Source organism: Piliocolobus tephrosceles, chromosome 18, assembly GCF_002776525.5.
Source record: "Piliocolobus tephrosceles isolate RC106 chromosome 18, ASM277652v3, whole genome shotgun sequence".
Classification (NCBI taxonomy): domain Eukaryota; kingdom Metazoa; phylum Chordata; class Mammalia; order Primates; family Cercopithecidae; genus Piliocolobus; species Piliocolobus tephrosceles.
The window spans coordinates 69020676-69037419 of NC_045451.1; the positions used below are offsets into that span (position 1 = coordinate 69020676).

The following is a 16744-nucleotide window of genomic DNA, read 5'->3' on the forward strand; positions in this document are numbered from 1 at the left end:
TGTCTGTTCTGTTTTGCTGCAGGGCCAATGCAGGAGACCATCTATGACTTCTGGAGGATGGTGTGGCACGAAAACACTGCAAGCATCATCATGGTGACCAATCTTGTGGAAGTGGGAAGGGTGAGTGGACCATCTGCTGCAAATGGCCATTTTGTTCCTTGCTTAGTTGGTAACAGAAAGTAAGGCATGAGGCAAGCTTTTGAAGTATTATGTGTACTCCCAAAAACATTAACTACTGCAGCTCCTCCTATTGCTTGCTGTACTTGCTTATAAATTATCAGTAAACATAGCTTGAATTGCTTTCATTTGTTGCGATAGCAACAGACAGAAAGGCACTCAGGATTTAAAAGCAGTTGTTATCGGGCTATATTGAGTGCACAAAAATACCTCTAAGCATGAATGCTGATTGTTGAGTGTCAAAACTCAATGGGTGCTGCATTAGACATGACTACATTCCCAAACTCAAGAAAATTGGCTCTAAAAACGGTGTGCAGCTCTGGATTCAATCCTTAGGTTAGAATTCCAGCATCTTCTCTTGCTTAAACTGGCCTTTCCTGTGTCTCCGTTTCCAAACCTGTAGAATGGAAAACATCATCTTTCTGAAGGTCTTCTGCTACCTTCTCCTTAGTAATTGTTTATGAGCAGTGCTCTTATTTAACCAGGAAACTTTTACGTAGTTGTAATTTCAGTAGTGGTATGCTATAGGATTATTTCCAAAGTGAAATTTTAAAATGAGCAAACACACAGCGTGCAGTTGCCTTATTTACAGTAGGTTGAATTCCATGGTTGTGCTAACTGAAAACAAGTTGGCATCATGACATTTGCCCTCAGCAAAGGCAGCCTAGAAGTTATCCTAGAATTGAAGCAGTGGGATAGGAACCATAAAGGGATTGTCTCTTAAGAGTCTCAGGTTTCAGGAAGCACAAACCAGGAAGAAGAAAGACGTCACAATTCTCTCATAATGAGAATATTCAGTAAGTGTGTATATATATATACACACACACACAATATAAGTAGGATATATATACACACACACACACAAAATTCTAGCAAAAATGGCACATTAACCTATAAACATCTAAAAATTCTATAAACATCTAGAAATTATGAACATATAAATATCTAGAAATCCCATACACATCTAGAAATTCTATAAACATCTAGAAATTATGAACATATAAATATCTAGAAATCCTATACACATCTAGAAATTCTATAAACATCTAGAAATTTTAAACCTATGAACTTCTAGAAATCCTATAAACATCTAGAAATTCTAGATAAAAATATGAATGTATATTTTAATGTTTATATGTGTATCACGTGCATATGCAAATATATATATTTTAAATGTTTAGCTTACCCCTTAAGAAAGACAGCTACTACAGACCGGAAATAAAGTGAGGACTAGAGAGCCTGGGGAGTGTAGCGCTTGCAGGCGCCCTTAGGAGGCTGGGCAGGGGGTTCTGTGTGAGTCTTTGGGGTGGGTGGGCAGCGTCAGTCTTTGTGATCTTGGATCCTGGGTTGTAAAGCCCACTGAGGGCAGGAAATAATGTGGACATGTACAGTGCTAAGAATTTGCATGTCAACTGCCACACAGAACCAAAACCCATGAAGAGTAGACCCTCAGAGAAAAGGCAAACTGGGGAAGTGGAGGGAGGGAGAGGGAGGAGGGAGAAGGGAGAGGAGCACCCGCCAGCCCAGGGAATTGACAAGGAAGTTACACCATCTTCACTCAGGTAGGATCTGTGAGGGTGAAGCACTTCCACCAACTCCAGGGCCAAAGTAAGCACCTAATAAAATCAGAAAATAATTAGAACCATGAATCATAAAGTATCATTATAGTATTAACATTGTCAGATGCAAATAATATGGTACCAGGAAAGGAAATACATGTTTTTAAATGTTGTTATTAGAAAAGAGGAATTATCAACTAAGCATCTAATTCAAGAAGACAGATGAAGAACAGAGCAAAACCAAAGGAAAAAAGAAGGAAATAATAAACATGAATAGAAATTTATTAACTTAAAAAGCATTATTAAGAAGCAGTAATAAAGTTCAACAAAATAAAAAGCTGGTTTTGTGAAAAGGTTAATAACATGCATCTCTGGCAACAGATCAGAAATAAATAGAGAAAAACCACATATAGCCAATAGCAGATTTTTTTTTTACTGCAATAGAATAATATGAATCACAATATATTTGATGAATTAGGTAATTTTCTAGAAAAATATGACTTTCCAAAACTGACTCAAAAAGAAACAGAAATTCTGAGTAGATAATAATTACCTTAAACTCTAATTCTGGTTAAAAATGGACCCATGGAAATGTACCAGTGTATTTATAGGCACTAAATATTCAAGGAACACATAATTCAAATGTTGTACATTTTAAAAATACATAACATTTTACAAATACATAAAAATACATAAATTATATACATTTTATAAAAATTATTCTAAGAGAACAGAAAAGAAAGGTTGTTCCCCCATTTCATTTTAAGAGGAAAGAAAGCTTCTTCCCTTATTTCATTTTAAGAGGCTAGTATAACCTCAATATCAAAACCAGACAAGACTACAGGAAAAGGTAAAATTATAGGTGCCACACATAGATAGGAAGAGAGGAATATACCAGTAGGTCAAAACAGGCCAGATGTAAGACTCCAAAAACCCACCATATTAAGGAATAGGATAGGAAAATGTATGATAGTAAGATTTACGTAAAATCCTCTGTATGACAAAGAATATAGTAAGCGACCAGACAAAGGCGGGGAGGTACTATGGGGCTATGATGCAAAGTTTAAACACTTTCAGAGCAATATTTTATGTACTAAAAGTGTAAAAACCATTTCTTTCTTTCAATGATGTCTCTGCCGAGTGCCAGCATGGGAGTGCAGGTGAGTTGGCAAGGAGGCTGCTGAGGCAGGGAGGGCCACCAGCCCAGCGTAGAAGAGGGTGCTGGGCCTCTCCTTCCACGGACCTTTCTCTGGAAAGAGGAAACTAGCAGTACTGTGTGTCCACCTGATGGGGCTGCCATAACCAAATACCACAAGCTGGGAGGCTTACGCAAGAGACATGTACTCTCTTCCTGTTCTGGAGGCTGGACAGTCCCAATCCGGGTCTGGCAGGATTCTGCTTCTGGTGCGGGCCCTCCTGGCTTTCATGTGGCCACCTTCTCGCAGCAACTTCATGTGTCAGAGAGAGCACAAGCTCCGTGGTGTCTCCTCTTACAAGGACACGAATCCTATTGGGTGAGGGCCCCACCTTAATGACCTCATTTAGCCATCAGTACTTCCTTGGAGTCCCATCTCCAAATACAGTCACACTTGGGGGTTAGGGCTTCACCATGTAAGTTTTGGAGGTACACAGATATTCAGTCCATAACAGCCTGCTTAATGGGGTTCTTGTAAAGACTCAGTGAGTTTCCACATGTCACGAGGTTAGAGAAGTTCCTGCCCATTTCAGGGACTCAATAATACAGCTGTTAGTGTAACCTTAGGTCTGAAGAAAAAGACCCTTTTTCTTCCGCACACCAGATCTACCTACTTTTACTATGAAAACATTAATGACTATTGGGGAAAAAAAGGCCAGCTCCACCAGAAAGCAAGTTCCTTGAAGGGAAGAGACGGTGTTGCTCAGTGGCCTCTCCTTCCAGGCCCAGGCCCTGAGCAGATGCCTAGCAAGGTGAATAGAGAGAGTACCGCAGCATAGTGTGAGCACACCAGAGCCGCCTCATGTAGCCTAAACATTTCATCTGCTTTCATGTGCTTGTGTTTCTTCCCCTGAGAGGTATACTCCCATCTGACTCCTTCATCCACTTCACACATCCTTGCTGACCGCCCCCGTGTGATGGGGAGAAAGAGATGCCTGGAGCCCACTCTCGGGTGCCTTCCCTTCACAATCCCAGCATCCCAGAAAGCTGTGCACCCATGCACATATTTGATATTTGCACTGGAGCTCGCTGACAAGACAGTCCTAAGTAAATTATTTTGAAAAGTAGATAATTGCTAAATAACAACTATTACTGGATTTTTAAAAATAAAAGCACATCTATTTTCTGCTTAATTGAAATTACAAAGCACACGACTGTGTCTGGACTCTGGCTTCAGAGGTTAAGCTGATTTCATACGATCCAGCCTTTTACTTTAAGAAAAGATGAGGACAGTATAGTCTTTGGTTGAAAAGTCAGAAGAAGATTGTGCTGTAAAATTACTGCAGCAAAAAATAATAATTACACGCTAAAGCCCACTGTGTCTCAGACATGGCACATTTGCAGGGAGCCAGGCTTCATTCAGAGCGACCTGGGTTTAGAAAAGGAATGAAAATGATATGCAGCGGTGGTCACTGTTCCTTCCATCAGGCACCTGGACCCGTCACGTCCAGGGTGGTCACTGGTGATTTTTATGACAGCAACTATTCCTTCTGACAAATAACCATGGAAATTTTGTTTCCAATAAGGTGTGGCTGAAGTGGGTGGTGGTAACTAGGTTTCTGGCTTACCCATAAATCTAAATCCGTAGATTTAAAGTAACTCAACCATTTTAGGTCTGGTAAGCTTATTTAAAAAAAAAAAAAATTCTTCCAAATCCTTACCAAGTTTGTGGGGACATGGGTAAGCTCTGAAGAGGCCCCACCTCGTTGCCATCAGCCCCTTGGATGGGCCTGACTTCAATTCGTAATGAAATTATGGCATCTGTCCTTGAAATGTCTAGCATGATTTGGGGGTTTTGACAAGAGGTCATGTTCCCTCGTGGGAAAAGCACTCTCCTTGTTCCAGGCTGTTTCCCATTGTTAATCCTGCACTTTTGTTTACAGATAGCTCCTCCATTTTCCATGCTTCAAAACAACAACAAACCACCCAAGAAATCAAAATGACATGATTTTTAAGGGCAGTAGCTCCCTACTTAACATGTGTACCACACATGGTGCGTCCTTCATGCATTAAGCATGAGCTAGGCGGATGTGTGTTTGTTTACTCAGGCTTGCTGCTGATTCATTAAGGCAGAGCTGGGGACCTGCTTCCCCCTATTTTGCCCTGAAGCGCTCTGCATTAGGCGGCCCTAATTGCTGGTGTTGGAGCCACCAGGAGACCTTTCCTGTCGCAGCACCTGGTGCAGAAGACACAGATGCTGCACTTCCCTCCAGCAGGGTCCCTGGTACATCTGCCAGGACCTGTCATTATCTAAGACTTCCTTGTCACCACCATGCCTCCCCTTTTAGCCCGCGTGTTCTGGGAAGGGACCCTTGTCGGTTTTCCTGGCACCTGCCGCCGGCTGCACACCTGGCATTGAAATGGCGCTGGAACGTGTTGTGATTATTTTCCCTCTTTAATGAACCCACCTGAGGGACATTTAGTTTTTTAATCCAGTCGCCTGTTTCCCAGGCATTCCCATTTACACCGTTTGTGTGGAGATTCAAAAACTGTGTTGCGGTGTTGAGCTACACCATCTGCCAGAAGTCTTATAACCAAATCTGCAGGACTCCCAAAGGAGACTTTTGCACCGGTAATTTAAGCTAATGATTTCTAAACATATTTAGTCAGTTTTATGAAGACCTCATTAGAATGTGACTGTTTATTAAAAATCCAAATGAGGTCTCACAGTCATTTAGGAAAATTATTGTTGAGTCACTCTGAATAGTTCTGATAACAGAAGATAAAATGTTTTGGAGCTGAGAGAAGTGGGGACCAGAGCTATGGACCTCTGTCACAGTAGGGGATGGGAAGAAACCACCTATGTGGATTCTTGGCTATTTTCCACCCAAGGAGCCTGCCCTAAAATTCCTTTCACAGTACTTGTCACTGAAAGAGTCATGAAAAGAAAGGTTTACAATGAACACTAGACGTGAGAACGAACAACTTTCTAATTCACATACAAGGAAGGTGTATTAAGATTCCAGGTGCTCCTCTCACAGCCAAGAAAAAACAGCTTCTTTTCTGCAAAAGCCACCAGACCCAGGATCAATGAGGAAGCAAGAGAGAGGCAAGGTTGCCCTCTTATAAAAGGTGTGGAAATACTGGTTAATTATAAGAATAAAAATATTAGCAATTGTTTTTACTACAAAATCTCTTAAGTTGTTCCAAGACATCAAACTCATAAGAAAGGGAAGAGGGAAATTGTTTTCATAGATATTGCTGACAGTTTTCCGTCTTGAGCGCTCACTGTTACTTTCATAGATCCTTTTTCATAAACTGGTATTTAAGATTGATATTTTGTGAACTGTGTATTTACAGTCTTAGCCTTTGAATAATTTATGCTCATTCGGCAAACACTCCTCATCTCGATCTGTCATCCTTTCACCTGTCATAGGGATGAAGCTGACAGAAGCCTTACCTCCCTCCTGCACGTTACACCTGGGCATTTAAGTGCTCACTGGCCATCTCTACCTCTGTGTCCCGCAACTGGCACAAAACAAGCACCTCAGAAACTAATCTTGTCCATGCATCTTCAGACTCCTGGTCCCCAGCACCTCTTCTTATCATTCAGGCTTGAAAACAAACTTCATTTTGTACTCAGCCCAATCCAATGTCAAGCCATAAAAACACCGTGTGAACAGCACACCTGCCTCCTGTTTTCATGGTGCCTCCACTGCAGCTTGGGAACTCATAGTCTTTCTTATCAGTCCCGGCAGCAGTGTCCACACTGGTCACCCCAACATCCACACTGGTCACCCCAGCGTCCACACTGGTCACCTTGTGCTGTTGTGGTCTCGGAGACAAAAATGGATGTCCCATTACCAACTAAGACGGAAAGGTTAAGGAAACAGAGTTACCTACAGGTTGACGATTCAGGGCCTGTCATGGCAAATCCTCTAAGTTCCTATGGCCAAACTCCCTACCGATAGGAGCTATAGCTCTGAGTCACAACCCAGACCACTGCAACTCTGAGTGGACAGAGGACCAGCCTTGCAAACACTCTTTCCTGATCAGCAGCTGCAGACCTCCAGCCCATTTTGGAGGCTCGTAGAGGCTGCACACAGACTGTCTTTGTGTCCCGTAGCTGACCTTTTGATGTAAAGAGCCAAATGCCATTTCCTTTTCATGATAAAAATCCCACCCCAAAGTGAACATGGGATGGATGTTTACCTATTGCACATGTGCTCAGCTCCCCTTATAAATATGTATAGCTTTTCCCCCAAACCTGCTGATACATATGACTCGTGTGTGTGATACAGACCTGGTGAGGCATAAAACCCAACCTGTCCTTTGTTCTAAAGAGAGAGCACCTTCAGTCCATGCTAGAGACTCTTCCTAGCTTGCAAACTGATAACCCCAGTAAAGCTCTCCCTCCTACTATCCAGCCATCCTGGTGGTCTTTTAGACAACACTGTCTTCTATGCATTCTGTGCGTCAGTGCCACGTTAATTTTTATAAACATTAGATCCTGACACACCACTCATCTGTTCAGAATCCTTCAGTGATTCCTGTCGAATCCAGAACAAAGCCCAAACCTCAGGATGCCTCTATTCTGTACCTTCACAATGTGGCTCTAGTCTACAGCACCCAAGCTTGCTTCCCAGCGTTCTCTTACAAGTGTTGGAAATGCCAGGCAGACAAAGTATTTGCTGTGTGCCACACACGCCCAGCACTGCATTCCTTGTGCCTTTGGTGCTATCTGGCCTGTGCACAGTGGAGCTCTCCAGGAAAACCCCTGCCAGTTTGGAACGCTCTAGGTCTGCACAGTCCCTGCAGAGCCTCTAGTCGCAGGGGTCTACTGAGTATTTTCAGTGTGGTTATTGTGACTGAGAGATTGACTTCTGAGGTTTATTTCATTTGTATTAATTTAAATTGAAATGTCCACATGTGACTAATGGCTTTTGTCTGGGACAGTGCAGGGACAGCACCTCCTTGCCTTCCTCCCTCTGCCTGCTTAACCAGGGCCGTTCTTTTAATACTAATTGAAAATTCCACCCTTTCTAAGAAGGAAACCTGACCTGATTATCCAACTGGCTCTTTTATCTCCATCATCAGCATCCTCTCTGTATGTCACTTGCCATATTCTGTCCTTGAGTATAAGTTGTAGCCCTCCCTCATTTATAGTAAGTCAGAGAATCAGAAGGCCTTGGTTCAGACCTTGGCTCTTCCCATGCCCATTGCAACATCTCTGAGCCCCAGATTCCTCATCTGTTAAGTACAGGGAATCATGCACTAATGCACACCCTCCTGTGCCGTGGGATTACTGTAAGGATTACAAAATAAATTGAGCATCTTTTGTGCCTGTTTCCACTTCTGCAAACTCACCTTCTCAGCCATTCCTGTGCACAGCTACCAGGCTGTGGGTCCTTCCAGGTAGGCCCAGTAGAAGAGTTGGTCAACAACCCTTTCCCTAAATCTGGCCGCAGGGACGGCCTCTCTGTTGTCAGAGATGGTGGAGTTTGCACCTTTCCTTGAATTCCTTCCATTCTGTAGTCATGAATTATCTGTTTCTGCTGGAAATATCAGCAATTCCTAAACTGGAATTGTTGTAACTGTAGCACAAAACTAGGAGTCAAAGAGGAAATTGGCAGTGTAGCCTGTGATGATTCCCATCCAGGCACTGCCAGGCTTCACGCCAGCCACCACCCCCAGCACATCAGCCAAGAAAGGAGGCGCTAACGAGTACTGAGCTATCAGCAGCAGGAGAAAGGCCTTCTACAGACTCCTCGACACCAGCTCCTCCAGGAAAGATGGTTCCCTGGCTGCCCTGGGGAAGCTGGAGGTTTTCTCTGCCTGAAAACCTCAGTTCCCCTCTGTAAAAAGTTCAGCCAAAGAGCTCGATTTGTCATGTTCACAAATTAGCCCAAAGATAGACTTGTTAATCCCTTCTCAGCACAATTTAATCCAACATTTAGTGCTGTACTTACCGTATCTATGACACTAAGAATCCGAAGATAGTTATAATTCACTTGTCCTCACAGAATCTTCTCACCTGTGGTCATCGAGAACCGTGTATCAGCAATGAACTGTGAGACATGTTCAGAGTGTGATAGTACCAACGAAGGGACTCATTCTGCCTGTGGGAATCTAGGACTTCTCGGAGCACGTGGTAAAGAGCTGGACCTTATTAGGAGGAAGGATTTTATTTTGTCTTTATTTTAGATTTAGGGGGCACATGGGCAGGTTTGTTAAATGGGTATATTTAGTGGTGCTGGGGTTAGGGCTTCTAATGATCCCATCAACCAGTGAACATAGTCCCCAGTAGGTAGTTTTTCAAACCGTGCCCTCCTTCCTCTCTCCTCCCTTTTATATTCCCCAATGTTTATTCCCATCTTTGTGCCATGTATACCCAACGTTTAGCTCCCACTTACAAGTGAGAGCACAGGGTATTTGGTTTTGTTTCTGAGTTAATTCACTTAGCATAATGGCCTCCAGCTGCACCCATGTTGCACCAAAGGACATGATTTCATTCCCTTTCTTTCTTTCTTTCTTTCTTTCTTTCTTTCTTTCTTTCTTTCATGTTTTTTGGTTTTTGGTTTTTGGTTTTTTTTTTTCTGAGATGGAGTCTCACTCTGTCACCCAGGCTGGAGTACAGTGGCGCGATCTTGGCTCACTGCAACCTCCGCCTCCCAGGTTCAAGCAGTTCTCTGCCTCAGCCTCCCAAGTAGCTGGGATTACAGGCACCCACCACTACGCCCGGTTAATTTTTTGTATTTTTAATGGAGACAGGGGTTTCACCATCTTGGCCAGGCTGGTCTTGAACTCCTGACCTCGTGATCCGCCTGCCTCAGCCTCCCAAAGTGCTGGGATTACAGGCGTGAGCCACCGCACCCGGCCCGATTTCATTTTTTATGGCTATGTAGTATTCCATGGTGCGTATATACCACATTTTCTTTATCCAGCCTACCGTTGATGGACACCTGGGTTGATTCCATGTCTTTGCCGAGGAAGCATTTTAAATGGCAGGAGTGAGACAGTAACCACTTCAGCAGCATAAGGAAGGGAAAGCACAGATAGGGAGGAAATGGCGTGTTGGAGAAAGAGCGAGTGGCCTGCCTGACGCAGCTGCTGAGGGAAGAACTCTGAGGCCGGGAAGCTAACCGTGGGCTTGTTGATGAGGGTTGGAAATGTGCTTCTAGGAAGGAAGGAGAGGTAGAAAGTGGGCAATGTGTGTGTGTGTGTTCACTTTAATGGAAGGCATTGAGGGGGCAAATCATGTGTTCTAATTGGCATTGGAAAACAATCTTGGTGAGCATTAAGGAAAGGCTGTGGAAGCGCATGGAGACATGGTAGGAGGTTAGAGCAAGGCTCTACGTGAAAGATGATGTGGGCTTGAGTTTGGGCAGAGGTGCCGGGAATTTATGAGGAGTATATAGTTTGGGTGTTATGGTGGGTAGGTGGTGCTGATAAGGAAAGAGGAGAACTTGAGAATGAACCAGGGTTTCTACCACTGTGACTTGGGTTGCTCTAAAGGGTATTAACGAAGAATGGGTATCTCTTTCCACCCCACCCCCACACCCCCCAAATAAAAGTAGTTGTAAGGAGAGGAAATGTGATTCATCTTGGACATGCTGAGTTTAAGAAGCTGAATGAGCAGTAATGTGGTGCTTTCCAGAAAGCTCAAGAGAGAGAGATGTGAGCTGAAGACACAGAAACAAACTATGAAATGTTAGCGTCCCCCTTTATTCACAAGCACCTACTGGGTGTTAGGCTTTGGGCTGCACTGGCATATCAAGATGAAAAGACATGGCACAAACTATGGGACAAAAAGGCAAACAAAAAACAAAAAGTATAATGTGGCCAGGTGTGGCGGCTCACGCCTGTAATCCCAGCACTTTGGGAGGCCGGGGCAGGTGGATTGCCTGAGGTCAGGGGTTTGAGGCCAGCCTGGCCAACATGTTGAAACCCTATCTCTACTAAAAATACAAAAAATTAGCTGGGCATGGTGGCGGGTGTCTATAATTCCAGCTACTCGGGAGGCTGAGGTAGGAGAATTGCTTGAACCTGGGAGGCAGAGGTTGCAGTGAACCTAGATCACACCATTGCACTCCAGCCTGGGCGATAGAGCGAGACTCCGTCTAAAAAAAAGTATAATGCAAAGTGATAACCACTGTAACAGAACAGCGTTCTTGGGAGAAAGTGGACAGAGAAAAGAAGAGGACTCACAACAGATCACTGGAGAATATCTGTGTCTGTGGGCAGTCGGGAAGAACAGCTGGGATAGAGTCTGGAAAAGGAAAGCAGGAGGAATAGGGCATGAACAAAGAGACCCGGATCATGAGAACGAACAGCAGACAGCATTTCAACAGGAAGGGGATAGTGACCAGGTCACAAGCTACAGAAAGGCCAGGTAAACAGGAATCAGAGAGCAAGGTAGAGAGAAAGAATGTACTGAGTCAGGCAACCTGCTAAATGTTTCACAAGCCCTATTGTTCATATCACAGCTACCCTCTGAGTACATTTAAAGATTCCTATTTTCAAATTAAGTAAGTAAGGCTTGGTGTGGTTAAATAATTTGGCCAAGGGCATAGAGCTAGAAATGAAACTTTGGTCTGTCCAGTTCCAAAGCCCATGCTCTCTCCCCCATTCCACAGTGCCCCCCATTAGCACTGGAGAGGTCTTTGGTATGTACCAGGTTCCCATGGGGTGATAGAACCAGGAATCCAGCAGCAGTAGAACAGTGGCTAAGTGTGCAGCAAAGACGCAACTGTAGCTCGTTCTTGGAGCAGCGAGTCACAGGAGAGAGATGAAGCAGCACCTAGAAGGGAACAGGGTCTAGACAGTGATTATAATGGTTGGGAGTGTGTGTGTGTTTAGTGACAGAGTAGACATAAGAGTAACTGGGAGTCTGAAAAGAAGATGTAATTGCAATCTCAAACTAAAGGTACAAGAAAATAAAGGGGAAAAGTGACAGAGGAAAATCACAGACAAGATAGAAGGGGATGCCTTCAGTTCACAAGCATACGCTGCATTCACACCACTCAATGTGGAGTCACAGAAAGCCAGGGATGCTAAGATAAATTAAGCGAGTCCCTGTACACAGGGAGGGGGCATCAAGCAAAGGGATGAAATTCCATGATAAAGGTTTCACAGCGTGCTGTGGAAGTTCATGAAACAGGCACCTCATCTAGCCGTGGAGTTGAGGTTGGAGGGATTTGTCAGTAAATGCTTCTCAGAGCAAGGGGTGCCTGGTGCTGAGTGCAGGAGGTGGGAGAGCAAATGGAAATTAGTTGGCAAAGGAGGGAGGGAAGGTGTTCCAGACAGAGGCAACCACAGGACCCTGGAGGGAAGCTGCAGGGATTCAGTGTGAACCAGGGGAGATGGGGGATGGGGATTACAGGCAGAACTGAGGCCCTTGTCATGGATATACCACATCAGGAATTGGGCTTCAGCTCATGAACAATAGCCCCAAAGGATTTGGGTGTGGAAGTGACAAGGGGAAAGGGCCACACTGGAGATGCTGCAGAGACAGAGTGGGTCATCCAAAGGCCGAACAATCACCATATGACTTAACAAGGAAAAGGTTACTGGCAACCTTTTGCCTGAGTGTTTTCAGAGTGATGGCCTATCAGAGTTCTTTGATAGCATGCAACGGAAATCAACTCTGGCTAATTTCAGGAAAATCAGCCAGGAAAAGGGAAAAGAAGATCGGAAGCTCAAAATGTTGATGTGAAGAGTAAGGCTTGCAAAAAACAGGAAAGACGGTAACAGCTCCAGAGGGCTAGTGAGCCAGGGGGGGTCTCACAGCCACAGTCTAGTCAAGGCGCCAATGCTGTAAGACAGTGAGCTCTCTGATCTCTTTGTCACTGTGCTCAGGATTCTAATAACAGGGATAGAACCTCCAACTCCCAAAGGTTGGTTCATGTGCTTATCCCTCGCTGTCCAGGGCCTCTAATTGACAAGCCACCCCATAGGGAAGAAGTAATTCCCCAAAAAGAAGTCAAGGATCCATTAGGAAGGATGAATGGATGAAATGGATGTTGACAGACCAAATGATGTGTTCCTTACAAATGGCAAGCACTCAAGCCAGCCTGCAGCATAGGAGTAAGAAATGAGGATGCACAGACTGAGTGTAGACTTGTCAGAAGCTTAGCTCTGCAGGGAAAAGAGAGGAGTGCAGCTGTAAACGGAGGAGCATTTCTGATCAAAGGATATTTACAAGGTGAAAGACCCTTGACAGTAGTTATGTGTTAAGGAAAAGAATCAGAAGAGAAGAAGAGACTGGACATCTTGAGAAGTGGACAGAGTGTTTGCCAGGGAGCCAGGAGGGAAGGGACCTGAGCACAGGTCTTCCATGCAGCCTTACAAGGGATGACATCGTTTCCTCTGAGCCTGCAGAGCAGAGACAGGCGTGGACACACTTACATAAATTGGACCAAACAGAAACACACTCAGGATGGCGCCCTCTCCGGGTAACACTCGTTTTCCCCGTGTAGTAAGGAGCAAAGCCATGGGCTGAGAAGCTGGAGGAAAAGGGAAGTAGCTATTTTAGGGATGCATCAAGGACAGAGGTAAAGGGGTTTGCCTGGAATGGAAGTGACCTCTTCTCTGGGGAGAAGGTAAGGTTGGGCAGATATAAGTGAGACTCCAGTTGGCAGCTACAGGATGTAGGTAGGTGGAATTCCAGGACAGCCAACAGCCCAATCCTCCAGGTACTAGCGGTAGGGGAATGTGACTCCAAGCAGAATAGGGTGTTGTGAGCATTTCTAGGTGAACTGAAAACCAACCCATTCTTACCCATGCCTCACTTTTTGCAGCCATGGAATGAAGGGAATTATCCATATGAACTGTAAAATTCCATGTTTATATGAAGGATATTTTCCTGTTTGCTGTTTACATTTTGTTTTTTGTTTTTTTTCGAGACGGACGGAGTCTTGCTCTGTCACCTGGGCTGCCAGGCTAGAGTGCAGTGGCACAATCTCGGCTCACTACAAGCTCTGCCTCCCGGGTTCACGCCATGCTCCTGCCTCAGCCTCCCAAGTAGCTGGGACTACAGGTGCCCGCCACCACGCCCAGCTAATTTTTTTGTATTTTAAGTAGAGACAGGGTTTCACGGTGTTAGCCAGGATGGTCTCCATCTCCTGACCTCATGATCCGCCTGTCTTGGCCTCCCAAAGTGCTGGGATTACAGGCGTGAGCCACTGCGCCCTGCCTGCTGTTTACATTTTGGTGAAGGGATCCATTTGAATAACAAAAGCATCTGCAGTCCAGATCCGGTTTAATCCACATGCTTCCAGAGCCCTGGATGCTTCCTGCACGCGCTGAATACCACCAACAGCAGAAAACGATTGAGTGTGGATTGTTAAAGGGGACTGATTCAGGACAAAAACGTGAGGACCGTCACTGCCTTAGGAGAGAGCCCTCCCCTCCCGTGTCCTCTGCACTGTTTCGCACGAATTGGGTAGAGGATCTGGAACGGAACGTTGCCATGTGATTGGGTACCAGTGAAACGAATTCTGTCAGTGATCCATCTGTATTTTAACTTATGCAGACCATAAAAGAGATTCAGTCACTTCTCTAATTTATAGACCTTCTTTTGAAAATAAATAATCTGACTACGGCAAACTAAGATTGTTGAAGAAATAGATTATTTTCAGAAGTTCTCAAAAGTACTTATAGTAATCCCCCTGATTTATCAGCTGGCACAATCAGTCGCACCCGGCGAGCGTACTTCCGAGCTTTTACCCAGTGATCCGCTGCCTGCGGTAGGGAGGGAGTCCTTGGAGAGAATGTGGCTTCTTTGGAGGACTCTCACGGTGATTGACTGAAGATGTCTACACATGCCCCGTTGCGTTCTGTATAATCACAAGTGTGACTGTTACCTCTGGAAGGTCTCCGTATGCACAGAAAGGGCTGTTTTACTCCAAGTGTTTAATCGATAGCGAACCATCGTTTCACATCCGTCAATTCAATTTGGGCAGCAAATCCATTTAATGAAAGGTAAACTGTGGTATAAAGGAGTTGTAAAAACATATATAATTATAAAACAACTTCATTTAACCAGGAAACACTTAATTGACTACAAATTGGGTAATGATTTTGAAAAATATGAGACTAAAAGAAAACACATACTCTCTAAAGCAAGGAGACTAAAGCAAGGAGAAAACCATATAACTTTTTTCTCCAATCTTATTGAAGGCTTAGTCAGTATTTTAAATTAAATACTAAGTTCTGCATTTTATAACTTCATGAGGTTTCTTATATAAAACTTCATATCATATGCCAACCCCAACCTCTGTAAAGTTGATTCTGATAGTATTCCTGCAAATAAATATATACACAACATATTTACACACACACATTTTTATTTAAGGCTAGCTATGCCCCCCCACACGCATTGGCCTGCATGAGTAGCCGAACTAGATCTCTTTTACAGTTTTCACGTTCCCCATATCTGATCAGAGGTTCTTCCCAAATGTATGCACGTGTCACACGCACACACACACACGCATACACACACACGGACACACACACACACACACGCATACACATACACGGACACGCACACACACACCCATACACATACACATGGCCACGCACACACACGCATACACATACACATGGACACGCACACACACGCATACACATACACATGGACACGCACACACACACGCATACACATGGACACGCACACACATGCATACACATACACATGGACACACACATACACATACACATGGACATGCACACACACACATCCCTATCTCCATTTCGGAAATGTTCTTTGCTTTGTTGGGAGCAGCAGGCCGCTGTTTGTCCTGAGTGCAGACCATGGTCCCTCTTGTTCTGAATTCAGGTGAGTTGTCACCATGAATGGATGAATTTTCTGTGGGGAAGACAGGATCATCCTCCTATCTGTTTCTCACACCTCCCGTGTCTCTGCTGTTGCCGGGATTAGAAACCTTAACCCCTCGGAGTCTGTTCCTCTGTCTCGCTGGTTCTGCTCCCTGGTATGTGTGCAGCCAGTGACTGTGCAGGGGTCAGGAGACCTCTCAGCCTGCTTTAGGCAAAAGCCAGAGAATAAAGGAGAGGATCTTTCAAGACATATACAGCCCAGTTACAGAGGTATTGCATAAGGTTGTACACAAGAAGGAACAATACACCTTCAGCTGCCACGTTGCCCTCTCTGCCAGACCACAGGCTTCTGTGAGCCGAACCCCGAAAGACTGGACACAGAGGAAGTATCAGTGACTGTTTTGAGAGAGATGGAAGAAGAATTCCAGAGGAACATGTAAGCTGGTGCAAAATAACTGAGTTCATATGAGGTGAATTTCTGTATACTGCCCTCCTTCTGTTGATTTCTTCTACATTGGAAGAAGAGTCTTGAATCTGAAGCCATACAAGTATGTATAATATATTCACTAAGGATGTCAGTGAAAGTCACTACACTTGTTTGAAATGACAGCAGTGTATCTACATTTAGCCTACCCAATTAATCCTTTTGTATTAAATACTTGGTAATTCAGCCTAATCCATTATGTCCCTTTAAAAAGAAAAAAAAAGCAAAAGTCATTTTTACTCAAATATCGATGAAATGCAAATCAGGCTTCAGAGACAATCTTTATGTGCTAGAAGTCATCTGACACTTTTGTGTCAGGCATCTCTCATGCTGCCACAGTGGCAGGATATTACAGGATCAAAGCAAATTTGCAGGTCTGAATAACAAGTGCTGCTCTGAGCACGCTCTCCCGCCTCCCCCAGGTAACTGCGAGCTGCGTGCAGATCAGCTCTTTAACCTTCTCTAGCTGAGCCTGCAGAGACGCCTGTGCCTGGGCGCCTGCCTCCATGGTCACCCTTGCGGAGCCCTGTCGCTTGCCTTCAATGGACACTC

At 44.5% G+C, this 16744-nt stretch overlaps 1 protein-coding gene across 2 annotated transcripts in view; it reads left to right on the forward strand.

Moving 5' to 3' along the window:
- PTPRM (protein tyrosine phosphatase receptor type M) overlaps positions 1 to 16744 on the forward strand; it is an 846383-nt gene that overhangs the window by 782533 nt on the left and 47106 nt on the right. For both annotated transcript variants that reach the window (XM_023228490.2, XM_023228491.2), the window contains one exon: positions 23 to 120. In XM_023228490.2, the coding sequence (XP_023084258.1) occupies positions 23 to 120 (98 nt within the window). The remainder of the gene's footprint in view (positions 1 to 22; positions 121 to 16744) is intronic.